General features: G+C 37.8%; 1 protein-coding gene across 2 annotated transcripts in view; it reads left to right on the top strand.

Moving 5' to 3' along the window:
• Positions 1-21,190, top strand: part of KCNQ5 (potassium voltage-gated channel subfamily Q member 5) — a 291,754-nt gene that overhangs the window by 189,560 nt on the left and 81,004 nt on the right. For both annotated transcript variants that reach the window (XM_066994664.1, XM_066994665.1), the window contains exon 2: positions 14,786-14,876. In XM_066994664.1, the coding sequence (XP_066850765.1) occupies positions 14,786-14,876 (91 nt within the window). The remainder of the gene's footprint in view (positions 1-14,785; positions 14,877-21,190) is intronic.

The raw sequence follows: 21,190 nt of genomic DNA, 5'->3' as shown, positions 1-21,190 counted from the left end.
AAGTATTTATAAAGTCATGATGTGAACAGAGCAGACGAATAGGAATGGTGATTAACTGCCTTTTACCATATTACACAGATATGGCATCAAGGTGATTATTAAACAACAGGTTCCTGCAAACAAATGAAAAGATGTAGCTACGTACAACACATATAACTTTGTAAATCGTTTATGGGTTGTGTACGCATGCTAAAAATACATGTGGATTCCAGAGCTGTGATTAGGCAATCTGATGGCAGCAGAGTCTGTCCAGATACACAGCCTGTGGTTCAGGAAGCCCCGGAGTCTGCTGGTCAGGTACCAGCTTGCCTCCTCCTCAGGGTTTTCCCTTGGCATCCGCTACCAGCCACTGCTGCAAGGGCAGGGTAGGCTTTGGTCATGTCCACTCTGATCATTCATACAGTGAATGGCAGAGTACTTAATTGCAAAATTTGTTCCTTGACAAAGCAGACTTGCATGGACTTTCATTATTATGTTTGCTTTTTTTTTTTTTAATTCTGAAAAAATAATATTGTCTAAAGAAAGTTTGTGGTGTTTCATTTAACTGTTATCTGTACTGATGCTCATTCAACCAGCTGAAGGCTTCCTGAGGCAACAGGCAACAGACTGTAATAAGAATGCCAAACTGAAAATACATGAACAAATCAGAATTGTCATTTTACCTTCACTCTTTATAAGCATTTTCTGTTTAAAGACATTCTTATTTTATTTTTTCCTGCTATTATGAAATTGATTTTTTCAGAAGAAGCTTTGATAATGCTGTCATTTCCTCAGCGAGGTGGTTAGAAGTGAAACCCAAGCATAAATGCTTCAGCTGACAGCAAAGGAGTGAGAGTGTTTAGAGTCTTTTCTTTTTGCCCATGAAGCAAAATCAACTCAATACTTTCAGTCCCCTCCTCCTCTTTCCTGTGAAGCAAAGGACTGTGACAACAGCTAGAGACGAAATATTAGATGCATGCAAGGCAGACATCTAAAACAGGACTGAGAAAGCTTTCTTAGGTGCCTGCCTTTTACTTCTTATAAACACACTGGGGGTCAAAATTCAGTTTCCTGAAGTGTGGTATGGCCACTACCATCCAGAAGCCAGTTATGTCTAAGTTATCTCATGGTCATTGACAGTTATCAGCTCTAAGAAACATGAATATCCATGAATAACATACATACAAAAGTAATTTTCTCTGTCTAAGTCCTTACAAAAGAACTAGAGTCACTGCTGGATACATGTGCTTAACAGCACACTGACTGAAGAGGCCTCTTTGTGTTTCAAATACATCCTGTAGATATTTCATTATGAATTCCCCTTCTTCATCTAAATCCAAAAAAGCTAATAAGATAGGTGAGTCCAGCATGTGACATTTTGGGCTGTGCCTCAGCTAGAAGAAACACATTTGGGAAAAACAGAACATGGCCTGGAGAAGAGTTGATAAATACATTTCCAAATGGAAGTGCTTTACTACTGGACATCTGAATCTGTGCCTGAGTATGGAGCTTCAGACGGCATGTTGGGACTCCTGAGTATGTCTGTCCCTCAAAATAGCTACTCAGGCTTCTGCATTTGAAAATACCAGTTAATAACTTGAAAATCTTTTAGTGCTGGGTAGGAGATAATCTCTTATATAATAAATATGCCATGACATGCATCCTGTTTTTTCACTTCAAAGCCCCAGTTTTGGTGGGCTTTCTACTTTCTCAGTAGATTAAAATAAGACCCTTTGACAAACTAAATGGAGCAAATGAACAAATAAGTTGAGTTCCATACAAAGTAAAACAAGTCTTTCATTATGGTATAAAAAGCAGTGTTTTAGCTTTGTTCTTGCCTGTGTTGTAGGAAAAATAACAGGCAAAATAAAAGCAAAGAGAACCAAGAATAGTAATCTAGATAGTGAGCATACTACAGGGAGATGTGAGATTATTATAGGTTGATAGGCCTTGCCATCTGACCTCAGTAATTCAATGTTAGATTTATAGATCTTCAACCAAAATGTACAAACTGAGGTCATGGGGGTAAGTACACAATAGCTATAGGAGATTAGCACCAGGACTACTAAAATGCAGACCAAGACTCCCACCCAGTCATCCAGCCCATCAAGCCCACTCATTCTTCATCTAGTAGATTGTGTGATGCAGTTTAACAATCTGAAGAACAAAGTGAAATTAGGTTATTATACTTTGAAGAGTAAAGTAACATGATACTCTGTGTTTCTTAGGTGGATATTCCAACTAAATATTAGGAAAAAAAGATGTAACCATGAGGGCAGTCAGGCAGTATATCAGGGTTCCCAGAGAGGCTGTGGAGGTACCATTCTTGCAGATGTTCACAACTGGACTGGACACAGCCCTGAGCAAATGGATGTAATTGAACCTACTTTCAGCAGGGAGTTGGACAAGATAATGGCTGGAGGTTCCTTCCAACCAACATGTCTGCATTTTAGGAATTCCCTTCTTAAAAAAAAAAAAAAAAAAAAAAAAAAAAAAAAACAGTGTAACTTTATCTTAGTTAGAGATGAATATGATGATTTCAACAGACAGCTCCTCGGATGGTTATTTGCCTTGATTGTCTGAGCTTGGTGAGACTCTGGGCATATGGCAAAACAATTTATTTCATACAGCTTTATAGGAAGGTTTGACTAAATGATCTTATTAGGTTGAAAGGGGTTTCTGCTGCTTTGATATATCAGTTGATTGGGTTACTTTTTCATCTCATATTGCTGGATGGATACTGTTATATGATTTTTCAGTTAAATTGAGATGTGTACACTTTCTCAGAATTTATTCTTTAAATCTACATAAATAAATGTATATAGGAGGTCACAAAATACATGAAAAAAAAAAAAAAAAGGTTCAGCAAGAAGAACTTGGTTTTTTACAGATAAATATATACTACATTGTTGGCTCACCCTGAATCCACTCTTTTGCTTGTCAAGTTTCCTGAGCAATTAGGAGACAGTCAGACATGCATCTCTCTTGGAAGGAGAAAAATAGTGCTCTCACTACAGGGAGGTGCAGTCAGCTGGTGTATCTCAACTGAGACTGGTTCCTGGCTGTGTGAGTGCTCTGTTTGGGTCCCATACATATTTTAAGGCACGCCTAGCCAAGGAAATTGCAGGAAAACTTAGGAGCCATTCTCTACTCTCACAAACTCCACTTGAGTCAGCATTTTAAAATGGTTAAGCATTTTTAGATTAAGATAGACTCAGAATTTGCAAAAACCCTTTGGTGTCTAGCCTGTTTTTAATGTGAAAGTAAATGAATTCCAGGAGGTCAAAATGTCACGTATCTCTACTACTTATTAATATGGGGAAATATCACTACCATGTCTCTTGATGGAGTTGTCTGGACTGACTGCACTGAAGGCTGTAAGATGCTGGTGGTGGGAGTCACAGAAGCACAGCAGAGAGATGGTCCCTTGGACTCGCACAGCCAGGAATCTTTCTCACTTTTTCGTTTTACGCAATATTTTTCTCCTTCCAGCAGAGAGATGTTTCTGCCTGTCTCCTAATTGCTCAGGAAAATTGACAAGTGAAAGGGGGGATTCAGGGTGAGCCAACAATGTTGTATATATTTATCTGTAAAATACAAATTTTGATAGCTGAACCTTTCTCTTTTCATGTATCTTGTGACCTTCTCCAAAGGGAGTTTGTACCTACTCCTGTCCATTTCTAAATGGGGCACCATGTTCTGCCTTTCTGAAAGGAGAAAGGGTCACCTCAGCCAGCCTCCTGATTAGTGGTTTTACTGAGAGCAAATGTCCCCTGTGACAACACAAGGGTGTCCATTGTGTCCTGCTGTTACAGTCTGATCCTGACATGCGTCTTACATATAGAAATTCACACCGGGAAATTGCAAGAGCATCCATTCACTAGAATGTTCCATACAGCTAGTGAAGGACAGCACTTTGTATATTGAAGCTCCAGAAAACTGACTTTAATGGTGTGGTTAATGAAAGAATCTCCAGGGCTTCTTCACCAAGTTTGAGGCATATGGTCAGTGCCTGGAAGCATGTACACACAGTCATCTCTGATTAAACCATGCACATGAGTAAGAGTTTGCAGGATCAGCATCAGTGAAAAGACAGGAAACTGATCTGCTAAAGTAAAATCCATACAAAGTTATCCCTGCGCCTGTAATCCCTCTTAAAAACGCAAACTTGCTTCACACTAATTTCCGAGCATGATGATTTTGGCAAAGAGTGCAAACCACTTAAAGATAAAATGTTGGAAAGTAAAAGCACCTTCATGTGTTGTTTCAAGTAACAGTTTTAATGTGTTTAAGAAGCTCAAAGGGCAAGTTTTTCCCCATATGGAAAATAGGTTAAAAACACTTTGTGTATTTAACATTGTGCATAAGCATAATAGTGGTTTCAGAACCCTCGCAACTCAGCATTTAATAAAATAACTCATTATTGGAACAGAAATATTATTGTTGCTGAAGCCGTGTATAAGCACACCATTGACACAAAGAAGCCAGACATGTGAGCAGCAGCCGACTTCCCCACAAACACTGCATGACACGCAGCCTCTGCTGAGGGCACAAAGGATGCTTCAGTCCCACACTGCTGTGCAGTTGCTGCTGGTGCACTTTGTGGTGTGCTGCAGGGACTTCAGAGTATCGTGTTTGATGCACAAAAGAAATTATGTAACCCTCTTTCCAATTGCAGTGATTATGAGATAAAAGTCTCTGAAAAATAGAGGAAAATGAGTCACATTATTGGGCTTTGACTGGAGGTAGACAGAATAAAGCCTCATTTTGAAAAGTGTGTGTTGCATCTTGCTTTAGGCCACTGTGAGAGCTGGTCTGTTCTCAAGGCAGTGCGTGATATAAAACCATGAGCTGTTTGCAGTGCCCACCTCAGCAAGGTCTAGTGCTTGACAAAGTACATATCTGCTCTTTGCTCTTAGACATTAAGGAAACAGGTAGACACACACCCCATGCATGCAAATTTGAGACTTTGTGCTGCTTTCATGTTAGTGTCATATATATGAATTTAGCACCCTACCCTATGGAGGAAGGAGGTAAATGCAATAAAACCAGGAAAGTCTCATCATCGTTTGAACCCTCCAAGATGGAATTCTTCATCTTTTGTGATCTGAAATGCTTCTGCTATCAGGTCCTATTCTGTGAGTACAGCTGCCTAACTAAAAGAAAGGGCACTTCAGATTCCAGAAAGCAGAGGACTTATTTAGATTAAGGAACACAAGTCCACTGGAGGGATATAAAACTGAACATCCTTGAGCAGAATTTCACTGATTGATTTTTAGAAGCAAGTTTAATATTAACAATGCATTCTGTTGGAAAATTATTCCACGATCCATTTATATCCTGGTTTACTACTGGGAAGGAACTTTAGGAAACTAAGAGGTTTTTCTTTGCAGTGGTGATATCAATGAGTCAGCTCTGAATTCCCAACACAAGCCATATGCCCACTGAAGTCAACTGCAAGGTTTCACTAAAAACAAAAAATCCAGTCATTAGTTAATGGGAGTAAATTAAATTACAGAAAGACAAAGATCTGGTACATGGAAGAAATTTTCAAAGCTGCTTATCCTTGATGAATTCTGCCCCGTTTAATGATCCCTTGCATTTGTGGCTGCTTAGATGTCTGTGGTAGCTATCAGAGATGTTGGGGCTATAAAGTAGTCTTTTAAACACTGTTGTTATGTTTACCATTTTCTGAAGTTCTATCACCCATGTATGTTTTTATTCAGAACTTTCTCTTGTATCCTTATTATCCTGAATGGAGTATTTAAAAATATTATTCTGTATTTCAGTACATTAAAAAGGTGATGAATTATTCCTTTCCTAATCAACCTGCCAAATGAAGGCATCATAAAGCAAGATGAACTGGTACTTATAATTTTGAAACTTTTTGTACCATTCCTCCCACAGCCATCACAGGCTGAGATTCAGTGAAGTGTGGTATAATACACATCAGTTACACTCAAGAAATCTGTTTCCACCTGAAATGCTTTTTTCTTAAACATATATATATTTTTAAGTGTGTTTTATTGTCTTATCCAGTATTCTGGTAACATATGCATTTAGTGACAGCAAATAAATTGGAATCCCCTTACAAAGCTAAATATCCCATAAACTTGTCATCTATATAATAAAAGTGAAAGTTGCTGCCCAAATAATTCTATTATTTTCAAGTCTAGAAAGCTATTGTTGGAGGATCTGTCGGTACTACTTTGTTCACATCTGAAATAACAAAAATTGTAGAGGTAACCAATGGTTACTAACAGGCCTTGTTGAGGGATATGATGGAGTTACTTATACTCATGTACTCCAGTGGTATATTTCCATTACTGTACTTTAGTGGTCCTTTCCTCTGAAGAACTCCTTTAATTCTTGATGTTGCTGACCATATAGCATAGAAAAACAAATTTATAATCAAAGCAATGGTATATAATATACTAGTGGATAAAAATGGGAGAAATGAGGAGATTGGTTTATATTCATGAGTTCTTCAATAGGTTGGAATATTTTATGTAACAACACACCATTGAGCTATGGGCTTTGGCCACAGTATCAACCTACCGAAGTCATGATGGGCTAATTTTCTTAATCCAAAATCTTACAAATTAGATTATCTGCAAGCATGCTATTAAAATATGCCAAGAAGACATCTGCATTTGCATGGTAACATTTTCAGTAGACTTTGCCTCCTTGTCTTTACCTTTAGTTAAGATGCAAAACAATAATCAAGTATTTACATTGATCATAATATCACAACTCATATTTTTAATGTTTGTTTGTTAGTGTTTGGGAAAGGACTTAAGTTTTTCAATGACTTTTCAACACAGTAATTTGACATCTAGATATATCTTGTCCATAGTAAAAGATGTATAGCAGGTCCAGAGAACAGTTTTGTCCAGATACATTCTAACTCCCAGACCATACCCAGCAGTTGCTTAGGAAAGAGTTGACCCAGGCCAAAAGAAGGCTGGTGGCAGTCCTCACAATTTAATGATGTAGACAATCAGGAGCCAGCAGGAGTAACAGTGCCATTCCCTGGCACGGCATGATTTACAAGGGGTCTAGCTGAGTCACACTGAGAGGGATTAACTCCAGAGACTACGTTAGACAGGCTTTTTTTTCCAACTCAGGGTGGTTTCTACTCAGTTTTAGCCACCAAAGTCGTGGCACTGTTGGCCACTGATGGATGATTAGATAATGAGGGTGAGTGGTGTCTGGCCCCATTACAATCAATCATGCCTTAGCTTTCATGGAGCCAGAACTGCACTCCCAGCATTGAGCAAAGAAGAGGCTCTTACTTGGGGCATACAAAATACAGTGCAGTGTTGCAGCTTGTCTTCTCTGATGATTTCCTCTCTTACTTCAAAAACACAAACGTGGTAGTGACAAAGTTTCTACCTTAAAATCTGAGGAGCTGAAAAGCTGATTTTGAAGACGATTACACTGGTGATTACTAGCACACTTTTCTTACACATTACATTAAGAATTTTTTTATGGGTAGCCGGAGGCCAAAGCACAGTCTGTTAGTAAACACTTTTATAGAAAAAGGTTATTTGAGTATTTCCCCTTACCATAGGTGGTGGACAAAGTTAGACTAGATTGCAATGGAAAATTTATTTTGCAAAATGGATTATGTGGTGAATTTCAACTCTTCATCTTCCTACTGTAATTTTATTAATTTTCTATACTTCATACTAATAAACCTTATTTTTGTATTTGTTTAAAAAAAATAAAAATAAAAATAAAAAAAAAATCTAATTGCTCAGTACTAAATACAGAATACCTTCTATTACTATTTTAATTTAATTTTCTTGGAAAATACTTGTGGTGAAGCAAAGATTCCTGGGCGAGCTACCAGTCTTGTCACTGGGCTTTAAGGATACTTGATGCAAAACAAAACAAAAAATACCTACAGAGTTGTCTAAGTACAGATCTTGTTCAGTAAATGAAGTATTCCCATTTAAAAATTTTGGTCTATAGAAAGACCTACTCTTTGAGTGTGACAGAAATAGAGTTTTGTTATTTTCTATTGAATTGAGGCAATTGTACATGCAAACAAGAATTCTGGGATGAAAATCAGTATCACACCTTCCAGTCTTTAAAGTAGTTTAAATCTGTAAGAAGAACACATGCTTCCAAGAAAAGGTAGCAAGGTAGAAAATGGGACAACAGTTTCAAATTAAGCCATGTGGATTGATTCAAATTATTTGTATTTTTTGTCTCAAAAACATGTCCTGTAGAAGCCAATGGAAAAATTTACCTCTAGGATAATGTCTGTATCATAAGTAACTCAGAGCATTAAGCTCTTCAAACCCTTTGTTTTGTTTTAAGCTGATGTGCGTGCTCAAGGAGGAATGATGCCTGCCTTATTGATCCCTGGAGAAATGTACCTTGATGTTTTGTGTTTTGTATGCGATGAAATAGATTATCCGATGTGCACTTAATGACAGTTTGATTGGTGTCCCATAGGAATTTGAGATATTTCATTTGCTTGCTTTTAATTACATCTCCCGTTTTAGCCTTTTCACTTCTTTGTCAATGTAAGCCAAATACAATCACTTAGAAGGCACTGATAGTTCATTTTCTACTTAAAATATAACAAAAAAGGTCAATTTAGGTGAACAAAGCAGTTGCTGCAACAGCAAGTTCAGTTCTTTAAAAAATGGGACACGAAATTCAGCTCAGATTTCTGTAATTCTGGAAAAAGCAACAATCAGAATATATAAAAAGATGAACTTTCTGCAACTGTATTTTTTAATCTCAAAAATTGTTTTTAAAGTTTTCCATCCAATGTATATTCACATTTTAAGACAGTGAGATCCTTATACAGCAGCTCTCCATAGACAGGGTTGCTGTGTTGGCTTCGGGGTAGAAGACAGCACAGTATCAAGCCCTTAAGGTGTTACACTCTTCCACTTGAAGAAAAGGTTGATGAGCAAGTCATTTTAAAGAAAGCTTACAAGAGAAATTTATGAGCTCTCTTCTATGGGAGAGCGCTTATTCTCCATTCGGCTTTTGTCAAACATTTTTAACAAATTGTAATAACCTTTGTCATATCTCATTTTCCTGCATAAACAAGTCACATTGAAACTATAAATGATGGAAAATTTAATCCACATGGCTTGCACTATCAAAACTGTTAAACTGTATTCTTTTCCACCATGTCAGCAGAGCATTATCTGTTTTATAGAAATGTTGAAAAGATTACTTTTTAAGGGAGATACCACAGGACCTGCGTAAATATCCTCCTCAAGCCTGCACTAGCTGACGTTTTCACTTTCAGTTATTCCTGAAGATAGGAAAATGCTCCAGTGTTTGTCTTTTGGCATCCCATTGAAGAGGTTATTTCCACCCACCTCCAAAATTGACTGCTCAGAGATATGAGGAAGGGCACTGAGGCTCACAAGAACTGTCAGTTTTCTGCCTGCTTTCCTGTCTTAAGCATGCATGTTTTCTCAAGGATGGTACACCAGCTCTCAGTCTAGCAGATGCATATTTTTACCCATATGGGATTTTAGTGCCTTCCAAATTGTGTGTGTGTGTGAATAACTGTAACCTCTGTAGACCAGCAGATGCTCTTTCTCTGTCCCTGTCAGCTCCATGGCACACTGAAGCCATGAAGTTTCCCTTTCTCAGAGACCAAGGGAGGGTGCCAACTGCATCGAGCCAAGACAGGGACCTTGTGCAGAGCAGCCCACTTACCAGATATCTATCACTATGCTTTTTGTGAGAGCTGTTCACCAAAACTAATAGTCCCAAAGGAAGTAAAACAGTGCCATGATCAACAATTTGTTTCCTTCCTTCCTTTCTTGGGTTTTCCCTGGGTATTGCATCCATTTCTCTGAACATCCGACAGGTGCTATACATCCAGGATAATCTTCAGGACATTTACTTATTTAACGCCTCACATGTGTTTTACACATTCAAGAATTTAAAAAAAAAATCATTTAAAGGTGATACTTGGGTACTCAGTGCTAAGAAAACTCCTGGCTGCTAGCTATCAGAAAGAATTACTGAAGGGGGAGGGGGGGGGGGGGGCCTCTTTTAGGTCCTTTGTAAGCTCAAACCTTGTGAATGCAAGCAACATTCTGTAAGTTTTCAAGTAATTGCCTTAATTCTGACTTTGTACCTGGGTGAAAAGTAAGAGCTACTTGTTGGTCATAGTTAAGGTTAGAAAAAGCTTTCAAACATTTTTCACCTTCCATACAAAATCCAAGACAATGGCACTGACAGTGGTTTACAAACAAGTTTTGGCCATAATCCTGAATATCCTTGTTCTTATGGGCATTAAATTAGACCTCAAATAATACTGGAACATAACTCTGGTGGTCTAATTGCTTAATTATGTCACTTCAACAGTGGTACACTTTTATTATTTGCAGAAGAGGTCATAAAACTGTTTGCAGATGTTTAACTTTTGATTATTTTAATTCTAGCAGTAAATAATGTAGCAAAATAGCTTTTAAAGATCTTCACTGAGTATATTTTTTATGCTTACAATGTTCTCTGAGTAATGTTTTAACAATTTTTTAAGCTGAACATCCTCTGCCATATGAACATCCCTTAAATCACGAACTATAGTAAAACTCTGTTGAAAATTAAATAAATGGAGAATTGGTAGTTCCTAATTAACCAGTAAGAAAAGTTTATGAGAGGCAGATTGAATAAATATCAAAGCTTCTGAGTTATATTATCTTTCATAAATTGGCTTTTCTCCAATTAGTGTATGCTTTCAGAAGCCAGGGAAGAAGATGAAAGGATCTGCATCAAAATTGATTACTGCTGAAACAAAATGGAAGCTGCTGCTTTTGATAAAATACATGACTGTGGCAGTACTTGAATAATTTTATGGGAACTTGCTGCCTAAGGCATATGTTTTACTGTCTGATACTAAATGCATGAGGAAAGACCATCTGTTTTTTTCAGCATGAACAAATATATGATCCAGATTGAACCACTAGAGGCCAAATATAATTGCTTTGTGTTTTGCTTTGCACCGCTCTGTACCTATGGCAGCATCCCCTTGTATAGCATGTATCACAGCACACAGTTCCAATGCTGGCATTTGAAAATACTTTTTCCTCTGTTATGGGGGGGGTATAAGATGACTATCCAGGGCTTAATACAAACCTCTGCACTTCATCTGTCTGTGGAAAAAGAGTTTGTGATAGAAAAGTACAACTTCTGATATGCTTTGACCAGCAGACCTTTGAACGTGCAGGTTTTATTTTTACTGGACAGATCCTTGTTGATGTCCAGCCAAGTGGAAGACATTGCTGTGTCCTCCATGCCTTCAGCTCTTGCTGTGGAAATGGAGAGGCTTTCCTTCCATGGGCTGAGTAATCAGATTAAAGTAGAAAGGTTGGAAGTGACTCCCAACTGGTCTACTTTGAAGGAAGGAAAGCAAGTCAGTGGCAAATAAACTACATAAAACGTTCCAGAACACTTAATCTTTTGACGTTTTCTTTGCTAGTGTTATGTTTTATAGCACCTAAAAGTATGCCTTTAGTTTTACAAAGCTAACAGGACTGGGTTTCTTCCCTCCCCCAAAGTTCTTATACTCTAATTTTAGATATAACATGCTGAATAGCAGGAAAAAAAGTGTTCAGTGTTGGAGGGAGGAATGAGGGATAGAGGGGCAAGATTCAAGTGTGTGGGTGGATAAATGCAAATATTTTCCTTTTGTTCTTTAATAATAATTAATAACAATGCTCCATTTTTTTGTAGAGTTTCTGGAAAAAATGAGAACAAAAGGTTATAGAGATTTGGAAAAATATCTTTCCAAGACTATTCTTATGTACTGCTGTGGGGATTGTGTCTGCTTTTCAAGGATATCTGCAGAACTATGTCTACCAAGTGCTAATCTAAACTGTGCACCTGACTTTCCTGAATATTTACTTTTGATTAATATACTGCTTAACTGTACTGGTTCGCTCTCTTGACTCACTTTTCCACTCTTATCGTGAATTAACACTTTGCCCACACTGATCTTCTAAACCACAGTCCTGAGGAACTGTGGCAATTCATCACATGTGCTGGGTTCATGGAGGATGGTTTTGTGACTGCAGGACCGGGCTGGGACTTAAAAGGTTCAGGTTTATCTCACAGTTCTGCCAAAGACTTTCCGTGTAGCCTCAGGCAAGTCCCTTACCTTTTCCATGCCGTGGTCTCCAGCTGTGATATGGGAACAACAAACTTTCTTTTTTCCTAGTGCGTCTGTTTTCTATAATTATGCTACAAGAGATCTCTTCCAAGTGAAAACTTGTACTGTGTGTTTGGACAAGACCCAGTACAACTGGGCCTCGAATTTAGTTGGTATTACAGGAATACAACTAAACAAGAGCAATTTTTAATACCTAAGAACAAAGAATGCAAGAAAATGTAATTTTAACTGATTCAGGACTAAAGAAATCCAGCAAAAGGAAATGACAATCTTTTATTGTAAATTCTTAGTCACTTCTTAATTTTATTTTGCCCTCTGTGCAAGCCTCAACTAGAAGAAACCACATTTATGACTATGCCAGTAGGATGTAATTAGAGGGGGTTTGTATCCGAAGACTGCAGAAGCTGAAACTACCAGCAATGTTCTGGGAGATTTTCTTTTAAAAACAAAGGTGGGGGAAGGAAACAAACTTGCTCACAAGGTGGATATTCATGAATTGGATCAGTCTTTTATGAAACCTTTAAGCAAGTATCTGCTGATCTCTATCCTTCTTTAGTCTTGAAGATAGATTTGCCAAAGGTATGTGACAGAGACTGCTTTACCCTCCTGCATACCATGAAACCACCATTTTATTTACAGTTCTTGATAGAGTTTTTACACAAAGTCCTATCAGATTTGATTTTCAGAACAGAACTTCTTCCCTGCAGTTAAGTGATGTGCTACAGCATATGCCTCCAACGTGTTATTGCATTGCACATTAGATTTTCTAAGAGAAATTCCAACGAAATGGACTTACATTTTTGTCTAATGTACTACATATATTACTACACTGGTGCATAATGGAAAGTCAGTATAAGGGGAAGAGCAATTTTAGCTCCTGAAGCACGTGTGGGCAGATACAATAACATATTAATGTTTGTATCCAGTAGTTAGAATCAAAGAATAATTTAGGTTGGAAAGGGCTTCTTCAGGTCATGTAGAGCTAATTTCAAAGTCATATCAAGGCCTTTCCCAGCTGAGTTCTGAAAATCTCCAGGGACAGATATTGCCTTGCTGGTCAACTAGTTCACTGCTCAGTCAGCTTCGTTGCAATTTTTTTTCCTTATAGCTAATCATAATTTTCCTTCCTGCATATTGTGTCCTCTCTGCCTCTTCTGTAACCAGAGTTGGATAGTTGACAGTCAGAGATCTTAGCCTCCTCTTATTCAGGCTGGGCAAACCCAGCTTTGCTCAGCCCCTCATGAGTGTTTGAGCTGCAGCCCCTGACCACCATGATGGCTCTCCACTGGCCTCACTTCAGTTTGTCCATCTCTCTCTCATGTTTCTGGAACAGATTTCAGTCTCTTTTGTATCAGGAAGGAGCCATTCATACTTTCCTGCAGATATATCCCTGTATTAATTGAAATACACATTCCTGCTGGGTTAGAGCAAGAGTCTAGCAAGAGTCCCAGCAATTCAGACAGAAGCCAAAGGCCTGCCCTTTTTTTTAGTTGATTGGTTGCCCAGAATGATTGACAAGTATTTTAAGGAGGAAAGTATTGAAACATTGATAGAGTCAGCTATTACTACCTGCAAAACACAGTGCAAGTGCTAGAATTTAGGATATAGAACATGTACTACATTCCTTGCATACTGAATGGTATCTTTCAATGTGCTACTTATGCAGTTCATGGTATTGTGGGTGAAGTGAACTTTTCTTCTGATCCGTTTCATAGAAAACAGTTTTCACCAGCACAGTGGCATTGTTATTGGCAAAGCAGTCCTGTAGGAAAAGATATTCCTTGTCATCCATGGTACAGGCTTCAGGGAAATACCAGTTCTTCAGGCTCATGTCTGTAAACACTACATGTGTGCTATATGCTGCAAGAAACAGGCATGGGATACACAAGAATTTCTACAGTGATATGGGGTGTCCATATCTGCCACACATAGAGATTTGACAGTGTGTTGGTGCTTTGCTTCTCCTGCATGCATTTGTCAGTACCGTGAAGAGTGCAAGTTCAAAACTGCGGTCATGTTTTCCCAGTTGTGATCACCTGTGTAAAACCCTCTTGACTCACTCCTATGCTTTAATTTCTTCCATTGATTGTATGATACTGAGTTTGTTCCAGGAATGAAAGCTAGTCATTTAGGGCAGTGATGCCACAGCCCAGCTGCCTTTGAAACTCTGTTAGTTTGTACATGAACTCTGTTGAAAAGTCATAGCAGCTAGATGCAATATGTATCTTAGCTCTTAGATAATCACATACAGCAGACATCTGTGATCCACTGTGGGAGAAATGATCCTTCAGACTAATGAGAGAACTCTCCCATTACTGATCTTTCTTTCGAGCCACTAAGAGTAGCTGGACTGGATAAATGCACAGGGTTGGGAAACCAAAAGTAGTGTCTGTGTATATTGGTCATTTCACTAAGAAAATCTTGATTCTTATGTTTGTTTACATTAACTCTACTGGCGCTGCATGAAAGTCTTTAGAATTATGAAGAGACTGTTCAAATGTCTTTAGTGAGCTTAGTAGTAATTGAATTCCCTTTTGTTAACAAAGACTGTTAATTGATAGTCTTCTTTTAATGTTGGTGAAGTAGGATCTACTGGATCAGGGTTCTGAAAAATATTAACAATTATTAATATTCTTTCTTTTTCAGTTTTCTCCTTGTGTTTGGTTGCTTGATTTTGTCCGTGTTTTCCACTATTCCTGAACACACAAAACTTGCCTCTGGTTGTCTCTTCATTTTGGTAAGTGAAACTTCTAAATACAAGACAGTTTTACAGATACTTTTATATACATTCAAATCCTCTTCCTCACCATGGAGAGAATAATGTAATTCTTGAATACTTTAAGAAACCAGACTTTTTATCATGATGATGAAAAGATAATAAAAAGGATTCTACCATCTTTTTCTTTAAAAACAAGTCAAGACTGTAAGTTTTAATAAAGTACTGTATTTCATCCTCTTTTTACTTGAGAATTGCTGTGTTTTGCTACTAATAGTCTTTCTACTGCAGTTTGGCAGTGACTGAGCATGAAAGACCTTTGATACTGCTGCTGCCATTTATAAAGTCAGTATGTAGTAAGAGGCACTTATACTTAAAATAGGAAATAATTTTGGTATCTTAGATACCAATTTGTGCAAGCTATTGGTGGATACTGACATTTTAGTGGCAGTTGCTGCAGTAGGATGTGGTAGTTTCATTATTTCTTCATAATACATGCTTTGTGTTATGTTTATCTTTTTTCCCTTCTGAGGTAGATATAAATGGCTTTAATCCCTAAAAGCGCTTAGCATTTTTCATGCATTGTATGGATGCCACTTTATTCATCTGCTTCTTGATGGGCCATTTAGTTCTGCAAGTGATGGCCTGAGGATAAGCGGTAGTGGTCATTAAAATGTCACTGTATACCCAGAGTTACCATGGTTATTTCAGTTCCATGTACACAGAAGACTGTGGCTTGTTAGGTAGTGCCTGCGGTGAAGTAACTGTTGACAAATGCCAACATTTTAATTGTCATCACTGTATATAACTGAGAGAACTAGTTTTGAGAACAGCTTCCTAATTAATTATGGTGTGAGCAGTCCGATAAAAATAATTGCAGTGTGTGGTATGCCTCCAGAGCACAATGTGCTACTGCATCCAGATACCTGAACTAAACGTCCTGAGCTTGCTAGCTGCAGAAGTGTGGTGCTCTGCACCATCTGATGGTGTTGTTTCTTAGCAGAGTTAATTAGGGAGAACCATGCTAAATATGGTATTCTGCTTCCTAGCCATGTTAGCCCTTTTATTTATTTATTTATTTATTTATTTTTCTGGAGAAAAGATCAAGTGGCATTAAGACAGCTAAAAGTGATCAGGTTTAATCCTGTACTCCTATCTACTTCCATTATTTGCATAGTTGAACAACACTTTGCAGATGGAAGTTTGTTTGAATGCTCTGTAAATAATTGCGTTATTGCAATTATCACTACACTAATTGCTAAGGTTTTCTAGTATAGAAAGTGGGAAAATTTGTTTTGTCTGAAAACACCCATTTTCAGATGGAAGGTGCCTTCTTGACAGGTAGCCTGTTTCCCTGTATGCTTATGCAAATTAGTTGCAGAAAAGCCATTTTTTCTGACAGCAAATATGTGTTTCCCTTGAGCCTCATATTAGTTGATTGTGCTGGTACGCTTACCGCTGATTCCTCAGCTGGCTGATAAACACGTTCCCTGTGGTTTTATGTGGCTCACCTGAGAGCCTTACCATGGAAGAGCTCTGTGAAGTCCTGGGTTTGCTCCCATGGCTAGGTTGAGGTGCGGGAGCTCCATTAGCCCATACCCCAGTCCTTGTAGAGGTGTCCTTCAGCAGAGCTGCATTGTTTGGGGTTTGGTGCATGAAACTTTACTGCGCTTCCTGCTGCCATGGCCTCAAAGATGGAGTTTGTCCATCTCAATAATTCTGACGTCTTCTGTCATCCTCTGAACACAGAAATGTCCCTAAGGAGGACCCCAAGGAGGGTGGATAGTTAATCCTTGAAGCATCGAAGCTCTAGTAGCTTGGTCCAACATTTCTATGCTATAGCCTTGTGTGTTCAGCAAACCCTTGTCAGGAATAAATCTAGTGATGACGAATTTTACGGCTCCTGCTGTGGGTCTCTAATGGAGAAAAATATAAACACAGCAAAGTATGAAGTTCCAGAAGCAGGCTAAAGCTGACTGGTTTATTCCAGTTTGCTGCTGCATGATTTGCTCCCTCTCTGCATACTGAATCATTAGCTGATATTAGTAATGTTATCAAAGCAGGCTTTTGCAACCGCAAAATAAGAAAATAATGCAGTTCTACATTAAGTCATGAGTAGTTGTTTTGGCTGTGCCAACAAATAATTACAGTCACTAGAGTTTCCACAACCTTTTACTTGCAGTGATTCACACAATTCTTACAAGTGTGTCATTTAGTAGAGACAGTTGTATTAACTATCAGAGGTCTGCTTTAATACTGTTTTGCTTCGTGCTCGAGATGGAAGATAGATGTTTATTTTCTGATGAAGTACAGTACAAATACAACAATCTCTAGAGCTGCCTGCTGGGTTTCTGTGAACTGTTTGCTTCACAGATTTATTCCAGATGGTCCCCCCTAGAGCCATGTTAATTGGCTAAAAAGCTAATGTAATGTTCCTTCAGCTTAATACCTGAGCTGCTGCTTGCACCAGCACCTGTGACTTTTGATATATTGCAGCTATTTGCAATTACATGGGAAGGTTAAAGAAGGAAGTGTAAATGAGGTAAGTAAACCTTTCCTTCCTTCTCAGAAAGGCCAGAGGAGCTGAGGAGATTATTGTTCTGCAATCAGTCAGTTCCATTTATCCATCTCCCTGAGCCTCACCTTACAAGGGAGCAGAGAACATAGCCCCTAATCACTGCATCCTAAGTGCTCTCTCAGAAAAATACAACAGAGTGCAATAGCTCAAAGTAAATAATTGTTTAGGAAAGCAGTATTAGCTGAGGGCTTCTGAGCGTCAGCAGTGGTTAATGGACTTGTCTGGACTGCAGAAATTCCTGAGCTCTGCTCCCAAGGCTAGCACAAAGCTGCCACGCTGCGTCAGGCTGTACCCAGCCAGGGCTTCAGTGCTGGCATCTGAACAAGCACTGCTGGATTCCTAGGTACCCTCTACTTATCTGGGGGCCTGTCAAGGGAAATGCGCTTAGTATTTGGGTTTTATGCTTAAAATGAAAGCCCTTTAGATATGTTAAGTGTATGTGAAATATTGCTACATCAGTAATGAATCTGGTTAGATTTTATTCCAGAAATAATAAGCCTAACCAGAGGGAGAGCATCAGATACAACTCCTTATACCTACAATTATAATTATGCTTTAGCCTCATCTGAGCATATAACTTCTGGCACTCAAGCTGTAGCAGTGATATATACCAGACAGACAGTAGAATAAAATCTACTTCAACATCAAAAAAGCCACAAGCAGCTTAAGAATCCAACTAACACAGCAAGAAAATAATCTTTGGTGTATTGCTGATCTCCTACAAGTACATTTGCTGGCGCTTTATCAAATAGTACACACAAGGGAAGTAAAACTTGGGCTGGGAAGGCAAAATCAAATCTTTTGGGGACGATAGCCAGGAAAGAGTATATTTGGAACTGTAGGGAATTCGCTCTCATGATCAAACTTTCTATATTTTAAGATCATTTTCAGCTAAAGCTATGTGAATAACTGGTTCACTTCTATTTGTTTGTTGTCTATTTGAGAAAATAAAATAATTTGACTTGACCCACAAAGAGCTGGGGAATCAGAAAGTCCAGAAAAAGTCTTGGATCAGATTAGATGCCTCATTTGACCTGTGATAAAACATTCTTTGTGTATTTGAGCACTTTAGAAATCTTGGCTTAAAAGTAAAATTGACGCTGTAGAAACGAAACATCATTTTCATTTGAAGTGACAAAGTAATCTTTTTCTTTTTTTTTTTCATTATTCTCATTTTTAAGCACATTGGAGAGATTGCAAAACTCATGAATTTCTGCAGAACTTGTTTTGTCAATTCTATTTTGTGTTTTTCTCTGAGAAGAGCTGAGATAGAAAGCTATACACAGTTCTACAGAATAAGGACCTCGGAAAATGTTCTCTAGGAACATGTTCTTCAGGCAGAAATAGTTCCCAAAGACATAAAAGCAGACAGCGTACAGTAGATGAAGCTAGCTTCTAAACTTACTGTGGTCACTTACATGAATCCAAAAGGAGAGTCTAGTAAGTGCTTCTAGCAATTAAGCTCTTCCTAAGATTTTTCTCTTCTCATATATTCCCATAAATGAAATGTAGAAAGAGGATGAACATTGGTTAGAAAACATAGGGTATAGCTGCCCTGTAACAGGCAAGCACATATTCAATTTGTCTCTGATTTAGGAAAGTGAATCCATCCACAGAAATGTAATCATACAAATACTAGCTACAAAATTTTAAGGCTGGGCAGAACATATTAAAAAAAAAAAAAAAAAAAAAAAGAAAGAAAAAAAAGAGAGAGAGAGAGATTCCTCTGTTCAAAAAGTCACATATTTTGATTTAGATTTATTATCCAAGAACTTGAATCATCTTATAACACATGGATAAAAGACCACCAGACCTGAGCAGAGAACTAAATGGATGGCTCTGTAGGACAGGCTAACAATGCACAGAAGGAAAAATGAATGATCATGAGAGATTTCAATCATAGATACATCTCTAACAAAAAAAAAGCTAGGGTATAGACCACAGTTATTACAGTTCCATTGATTCTTTTCCAAAGAGAAACACATGAACTAATCCATGAGAAAAAATCAGTGATTTTCAAGTTTGCTAGAGGTTGTAAAAACTCAGAATTGGTTTTTCTCAGAAAATACTCATTTTCAATATTTCCTTTCATTCCAAATCAAAGCAAGGATTTTAAATTTCAAAATTTCTCTATAGAACTCTTTGAAAAATTTCACCTGTTATATATTTGAAACTGAAGTTATCAAGAACAGAATAAGAGAGGGAAATGTATTTTTGATAAGGTCAAAGCCTCCATATTTTCATTGTTGTTTGGATTCATATGTTCTACTATTGTAAGGCGATAACATGAGCATAAAACAATTCTACTGTATCATAATAAACTACTTATTAGCTTTGAAAGAATATAGTCTTACCCTTTCAAAATAAACAATTTCATGTCTTTGTTAATTAAATTGATACTCTCCTGTTATGTATACTCAATTCATGAAATCAGAACTGACTGTTACAAGAATTTGCAGCAGATCTCATTAAAACCGCCCAAGAACCTTTGTGTGCAAACAGAGCTGACTTCCCATCTGAAACCTAAGTTCTGGTTGCATTTTTCCAAAGTTAAAAGTTATTAGGAGGAAGTCTTACTGAAGACAAAAATGTAAATGAAATGTTGAAGTTATTTAAAAACACATCAGTAGATGTCCCTAAAGCTGTAATTCTCCTGTTGTAAGGCAGCACTGGCACTCCCAACCAACCAACAAACCTCTAAAACAAATACTCACACACTGTATCTATGGAGAGAGATGAAAGTAACAATAAAAATGATTTCATAACAAATGAACATGACACCATATATAAAACTGTGAATGTATCTATGAAAAATCTATTGTCAACAGTGCTAAGTGTTTTAAAACACACTTCAAACATATCAGAGAATAAAAGTCTTGATACTGGCATAACCCTATTACTGATATGGTTCTGGGCTTGATTATATTGTCTGTAACATTTTGTACATTTTTTTTATTTCATTCTTCTTTACTAAGGAAAAACAACCTTTATAGAAAGAAGAATGAAAAATCACGCATTGAATGAAATCAATTTTTTCTCTTGTAATTAAAAAATGCAACGTATTATGCTTCTAATGGGAAAGCTTAAATGGGTTTGATGACTAAAGATGACTAAAACAGCATTATTACACATGGTCTGCAATCAGGACAAAGAAAAATCTCATAGCCGAATCACTTTAAGAAGGTAGGATAACTACAAACAGTTACCGCAAGTGCTACAGCGTTCAACAGCAAATGCAGTAGCAGGCAAGAGAGAGTTTCAGAGTCACTGCCAGAGCATTTGCCAGGAAGAACTACTTACCAGGTGTCCTCCAGTAAGAGATCTCCATTTACTGTGCAATGTAAAGATCACTGGAGTTGTTTCTGATTCCTTTTGTTTTCCCAGCACAGGAAAGACTAGCATTGCTTCAAAGGCAGAGAATATATTCTTAAGAGGGAAAGGACTGGCAATGTTATTCAAAAAAGGGCCTTTTAGCCAGCCTTTCAAGAGGCCACTTTCTGTAGGAGAACACTCACGACTTGAGGATTTGGAGATTAAGAGTGGAAAAAGGAGAGAATTCAATGTTAGTGATGAGGTGTCAGGGTTCAGATTAATAGGGATATAATTCTTTGAGGAGGGAAAAGCACATCTCCCTTTAGACTAATCAACACATCATCCTAAAGAACCAAACCAGCTGTCCCTGACCTCCTTTAAGGACAAATGAGCAACATTCCCTGCACAACCGCTCTTCCATGACATCTTTACCTTTTTATCAGTT

This window comes from Anser cygnoides, chromosome 3 (assembly GCF_040182565.1).
Source record: "Anser cygnoides isolate HZ-2024a breed goose chromosome 3, Taihu_goose_T2T_genome, whole genome shotgun sequence".
Classification (NCBI taxonomy): domain Eukaryota; kingdom Metazoa; phylum Chordata; class Aves; order Anseriformes; family Anatidae; genus Anser; species Anser cygnoides.
This window is presented reverse-complemented; position numbering and strand designations above follow the sequence as displayed.